General features: G+C 39.1%; 1 protein-coding gene and 1 long non-coding RNA gene across 2 annotated transcripts; one reads left to right on the forward strand and one right to left on the reverse strand.

The window, feature by feature from the left end:
- The first annotated feature begins 2,610 nt into the window (after window positions 1–2,610).
- On the forward strand, window positions 2,611–5,900 carry LOC130507418 (LRR receptor-like serine/threonine-protein kinase GSO2). The gene is made up of 2 exons (XM_057002134.1): window positions 2,611–5,340; window positions 5,420–5,900. Exons 1-2 carry the CDS (start codon window positions 2,760–2,762, stop codon window positions 5,713–5,715), a joined length of 2,877 nt encoding a protein of 958 aa, XP_056858114.1. The 5' UTR covers window positions 2,611–2,759; the 3' UTR covers window positions 5,716–5,900.
- A 100-nt stretch (window positions 5,901–6,000) lies between these two features.
- LOC130507419 (uncharacterized) lies at window positions 6,001–6,343 on the reverse strand. The gene is made up of 2 exons (XR_008942321.1): window positions 6,185–6,343; window positions 6,001–6,098 (listed from the first exon to the last, which is right to left on the reverse strand). It is a non-coding gene; the product is annotated as an uncharacterized LOC130507419 (long non-coding RNA).
- Between the last annotated feature and the right edge of the window lie 6 nt (window positions 6,344–6,349).

Genomic DNA, 6,349 nt, shown 5'->3' on the forward strand with positions numbered 1-6,349 from the left:
CTACAAACGTGATCGTAGATGTTAATGTGGATATGGATATGGTCAAGGTAAAGTGTACTGAGTTTCTTTCAAAAAAAATATTCTCACAAGAAGTGAGAAAATAAATATGGTAGCAAATAAGAGATATTTCTCTCACCTTATAAGGAAAGAAACTAGTGTAAGAACAATGTCTTGTAGTATCAAAATTATTGAAAACTCTAAAAAATCAGATACATGTATGCCTATGGGAACGAAACTTATATTTTCCCAAGTCTCAAAGATCAAAAGGATCTAAGATATAATACATAACCTTAAGTTGGGTATGTTGTTGATTTTTAGTTGAGATTCAATTCGAGATTGACAAAAATGTAGTCTTATCATCTCGAGGGGCAGAATTAGAGAATCTCACATCCCTAGTAAGTGGAACATCCAGAAGTATGTTACACTGGAAATAGACTTGAGGAATCATTTATAAAATAAAACCAAGAGATTTTACATCTAACAATGTTAAGACCGTAAATAAAGTGAAATGTTGAATACCTTCAATCACAAGTATTACCCAAGGCACTAATTGTATTGGACCACACAATGATTATATAATAGAGATAAATGTAATAGTAAACCAGAATTTTACTGAAGGAAAAAGACAGTCTATTACGAGATGCAAATGATCACTTACTAAGGGCTCAAGCAGAAATGAAGAACAATACTGATAAGCATAGACATGAATTTTAGATTCCAGTAGGGTAGTTGGTGTTTTTTAAGTTGAGATCATACCATCAAACATCTTTATCCCATGCCTTTTGCCAGAATCTTGCAACAAAGTGTTACAGTTCTTTTCTAGTAATAGAACGTATCAACTTAGTAGTATATCGCTTGAAGTTTCTGTTAGAAAGCAAGATACACTTCGTCTTCCATGTGTCTCAGTTGAAGCCAGTGTTGAGATAAGAGCATTTGTTATCCACATTACATGTTTTATCAGAAGAGTTGGAGAGATTTATTCTGCAGCCATAACATTTAGTAAGTTCTTGTTATGATGAGAAAGGTCATCTATAGGCCTTAGTTTATTGGAAAGGCTTACCCATCCATAACATGACTTGGATGCATGTGAGGGATATTAGCAAAGAGTATCCTGAGTTTTAGGTTGGGAAAAAGCTCAATTTTACCATGTGGTATTGATGAGCCATGGAGGCATTATGTGAAGAAGAGACAAAGGAACGTTGATATACTTTGGATTTAACTTTTTAGCCATAGTATAAATCCTATTTAGAGTAGAAGAAGAAGTATTCAAAAAAGGGAGAGATGGATATAACAATCGCCAATGGCCTTAGAATAAATTGGTCCTACAGATGATCTTAGGCGATGTGTCGGCGGTTACTCCACAAACCTTGGACGTGTGCTCTGGTGTGTTAGAGTCATTCTCCACGCCTTTCTACTTGCCTCTAGTATCCATTTCAATCGGCTTTTCTTCTCGCAAATGATCTCTCGGAAAAGACTAAACCACCACAATCGGCCTTTTTTCCTTACGAATTGATACGACTTGTTGGGTGAACGGGTACGATTTGTTGGGCGAATGGTTGTGACCTGAACCACTCCCACACCTATAACCGCCTTCTCGCAGGTCTATATTGGGTTTGGACACAATTCCCATACCCATGGAGGCATGGACTGGTAAAATCCATGATATATCAAATATATACATAATTTATTTTATTGATATGAATTCATACTTAAAATGTTTATTTTAGTAATTTAATAAGTTGTTTTAAGTTAAAAGTTTTTTTCATTTTTATCAAATTAAATTAAGTAAAATATAATTTTTACTTTTTGTTGACGAATATGTGTGCTAATATCTAGTTATTTTATAATATTATAAAATACTATTTTTTCTTATTTTTATTTTATAAAACTATTATGATAATTAACTTAATGTGTTTACTAACTATTTTAAATAGTAAAAGAAAAAGAAAAAAGTAGTTTATTTAAAAACAGAATATCTTCATATTTAGTTAAAGTTGATATTTAATCATATAAAATAAAACTCACAAAATTTTATAAGAGATAAATATATTTATGGTTTTTTGATATAAAACCGAATAAAACGAAAACCAACTGTATATAAACTGAAACAAACTAAGGTAGATATGATTTTAATATTGTAGTTATTATTTATAAACCAAAATACTGAAAAATCGAAAAAAAAAACTGAACCAAAACCGAACTGAAATTCGGATTGAACACCACTACCAAAAGATCTTCTCATGTGCAACAGAATCTGGAACTTTAAACATCAAGAGGCTGCAAAGTTGCTAAGTAGCTATTAGTCAAGGAAAAACTCAAACCATCATTAGTGATGGAGTCATCGGTCGACGGTCTGAAACAACAAGAGAAATAGCCTATTACAGTCGATATATAGAGTTGTCCATGTCTAGAGGATTGAATAATTAGAGTTGTCCATGTTCCTGTGTCGAAAACAATATATTAAACTGAAATGGTCAACAAATGAGAACCAAACAGTGATAGGAGAAGCTGTCGTGGCAGAACACAGGAACAAAAAGACTTGTTAAAAGTCTTGTGTCATAACATACATCAGTCAACGTCCTTCAAGTCTTCAACCCAATCAACACGGCTCACGCCACTGTAACAGTTTCCACACAAATGTCCCCCACACTCTTCTTTTTTTCTTCTCATCGACTTTTCTCAGTGTTCTGTTATCTTTTCATCAACCTTTTTCTATCTTTTGCCTGAAAAAGAATAGGATCACTGGCGTCAAAAAAAAGATGAAGAAGATACAAGTTCCTCCAGAAACAGGCAAGTCCATGTTCTGTCTCTTCTTCTTCATCTTCCTGTCTTGTTTCCATGTCTGTTTCCCTCAGCTTTCTTCAACCCAGACAAACACAATGATCGAACTCTCTAGATTCCTTAATATCTTAGAGTGGAATCTTCCTGGTTCTGAGAGGAATCCATGTTTATGGGAAGGTGTTGTTTGCAGCCGACCAGACAGTAGCTCTGTGATAAGCTTGTCTCTCTCTGGCTTCGTTCTCTCCAATTCTTCGTTTCTACCACTCGTTTGCCAAATCCAGACGCTGGAGTCTCTTGATGTCTCTAACAACAGCTTGAGCTCAATCCCAGATGGATTCATAACAAACTGCGGAACACTAGTTGGGTTGAAGCAGGTGAACTTAAGCAGGAACCAAGTTTCTTCTCTTCTTGGTTTCCGCAACTTCTCCAAGTTAGAGGTTCTTGATATCTCTCACAATAGGTTGAGTGGGAACATTGGAGACTATGGTTTCGACGCTTTGGTTCAGTTGAAAAACCTGTCTCTCAACTTCAACAAGATAGCTGGTTCAGTTCCGACCAATTTGGCCAAAAGTCTGGTGAATCTGGAGGTTTCAGATAATTTATTGAGCGGTAGTATCCCTGAGGGCATCGAAGATTATCAAGAGCTGAGGCTGATTGATCTCAGTGATAATCAGCTTAGTGGGTCACTCCCTGGCTCGTTGGGGAACCTCTCCAAGTTAGAAACTCTGCTTCTTTCCAACAACAATCTCAATGGAGCAATCCCAGAATCACTTTCAAGAATCCAAACCTTGAGCAGATTCGCAGCGAACCGTAACGGATTCACCGGAGCAATTCCATCAGGGATCACAAAACACCTCGAGAACTTAGACCTCAGCTTCAACCTTCTAAACGGGTCCATTCCAGATGATCTTTTGTCGCAGCCTAAACTTGTCTCGGTGGATCTGTCATATAATGAGTTTGTTGGATTGTTACCGCAAAGCATTTCACATAGCCTAGTTAGGCTGAGGCTAGGAAGCAATATGCTAACAGGGTCAGTGCCTTCAGCTGCATTTGAATCTCTTCAGAACCTAACTTATCTGGAGATGGAGAACAACAGATTATCAGGCCACATACCTCCTGCATTTGGAAACCTTTCGAGTTTGAATCTCCTCAACTTGGAAATGAACCAGTTCACCGGGACCTTACCTCCTTCGCTTGGAAACATCGCCTCGCTTCAAGGCTTGAAACTGCAGCAGAACAAGCTTACCGGAGAAATCCCAGAGGAGATGGGATTTTTATTTAATCTCTTGATTCTTGACTTGAGCTGGAATTCTCTGAATGGATCTATACCGTCTTCTCTTTCGAACCTAACGGAGCTTACCAACATGAAGTTACAAGGCAATAATCTAAGTGGTACTATACCTGACAGCATTGGAGATCTGAGTAGTCTCTTAGAACTCCAGCTTGGTCAAAACCAGCTTAGAGGGAGGATTCCAATAATGCCACCGAAGCTGCAGATTTCATTAAATCTCAGCGCTAACATGTTCCAAGGACCTATCCCTTCTACCAGTTTTTCTAAACTTGACCGCTTGGAAGTTCTTGATCTTTCAAATAACAAATTCTCAGGGGAGATCCCTGAAGATCTGACCAATTTAATATCCCTCAGACAGCTGATACTATCCAACAACCAGCTTACTGGAAACACTCCCAAGTTCACTCATAATGTTTCAATCGACGTCAGCGGAAACCCCGGGATCACGGTTGAGGATAGAGTTGTTATCCCAAGCAAGCCATCAGGGAAGAATAGCAAACTAGTTCTGAACGTAACCTTTGTTGCCATTGGAGTAACTGCTCTTGTGGCAGTGATCATAACTGTCATCATCCTGAAACTTTATAGGCGCTCCAATGGGGTTAACAACATGCATGTCGACCCTGACGAGGAAGAAGGATCAACTGTTCTTCCCGAGATCATTCATGGAAAGCTTCTCACTTCAAACTCTACACACAGATCAAACATCAACTTCGCCAAAGCTGTGGAAGCCGTTGCTAATCCAGAGAATGCTCTGTCCAAGACAATGTTCTGGAGTTACTACAGAGTAGTCATGCCCTCTGGTTCAAGTTACTTCATCAAAAAGCTCAACACAAGAGACAGGGTTTTCCAGCAAGCCAGCAGTGAGCAACTAGAGCTAGACCTAGAGATGCTGGGCAAGCTGCATCACCCAAACGTAATGGTTCCACTAGCTTATGTGCTCTATTCACAAGGAGTCTTGCTCTTCTACGAATTTGCTCACACTCACACCCTTTACGACGTTCTGCACAACCATCCCAGCGATGTGGTTGATTGGACGAGCAGGTACAGTATTGCAGTCGGCATAGCTCAGGGAATCTGCTACTTGCATGGATCCAAATCCAACACTCGTGATCCAATCCTTGTACCAGATCTCTCTAGTAAAAAAATAATGCTTAAGTCGCTCACTGAGCCACTAGTAGCAGACATTGAACTGTTCAAGGTGATCGATCCTTCCAGAAGCAACAGCAGCCTCTCGGCAGTTGCAGGCACCATCGGCTACATTCCACCAGGTGAGCCATATAATACAAAACCCTTGTTTAGCTTTGTCTGAGCTCTCTTAATCTTTTAACTGTTGATCTCCTTCATCAGAGTATGCTTACACGATGAGGGTGACAATGGCTGGGAATGTCTACAGCTTTGGGGTGATTCTTCTGGAGCTGATAACGGGAAAGCCAGCTGTCAGCGAAGGAAGAGAGTTGGCCAAGTGGGTGCAGAGCCAACAAGAGGAGCGCAACAACATTCTTGACCAAAGAGTGAGCAAAACATCAGGTGTAGCAACAAAGCAGATGATCCGTGCCCTCAGTATTGCACTTGCCTGCATTAACATCTCTCCTGGGGCGAGGCCAAAGATGAAGACTGTCCTACGAATGCTCACGAGACTCTAAGTATTAAGTATAAGATGATGCAATGATGTGTTAATTTTTGCTTCTTGCTAAGCAGCATAGAAAGGTAGGTTTCCTCTGGAAGCCTATTTATCTGCATCTCTCATTTTTGAGATGCTCAGAAACAACAAGGATCCAATGCATTCAAATTTGTAGTTTAAATCAGTCAATATCAGATGAATGTGAAACATAGAGGAATACAAGATGGCTAGTAGCAGATGATAGAAATCAAATATGGATATATGTATTGAGAAGTCAACATATAAAGTCATGTGGGAACCTTTCAAGTGCGCCAAATGTTGCAGGAGATAGCTCAAACAAACAAATCATTATGTTTAATTACAAAGGCTGAAGCACTGGACTGGAGTGATCAATAACGACTTAATCTATATGCCAAACAAACATCAGTGAAAAACGATGAAATTGAAGAAGCATCAGTGAAAATCGCTTCTTTGGATTGAGGCGATTATACCTTGGGTCATGTTGGAACTGAAACAAGGCATTGAGATCTCTCTGTTCTTCTTGGCTTGGACGGGGAAGCTTGTTAACTTGGAAATGTGGAGGGTGAAGAAGGAAGGATGTGTGTGAAGACGAGACATTGTTTCGTAAAATCACAATGAGAGAGAGAGAGAGAGAG

The sequence above is a fragment of the Raphanus sativus genome, unplaced genomic scaffold, assembly GCF_000801105.2.
Source record: "Raphanus sativus cultivar WK10039 unplaced genomic scaffold, ASM80110v3 Scaffold4488, whole genome shotgun sequence".
Taxonomy (NCBI): Eukaryota; Viridiplantae; Streptophyta; class Magnoliopsida; order Brassicales; family Brassicaceae; genus Raphanus; species Raphanus sativus.

Bases quoted from the DNA above. Each gene is read 5' to 3' on its own strand.
- LOC130507418 (XM_057002134.1), top strand. From the start codon at position 2,760: ATGAAGAAGATACAAGTTCCTCCAGAAACAGGCAAGTCCATGTTCTGT. The intron at 5,341-5,419 runs GTGAGCCATATA...CTCCTTCATCAG, and splicing joins CATCGGCTACATTCCACCAG to AGTATGCTTACACGATGAGG.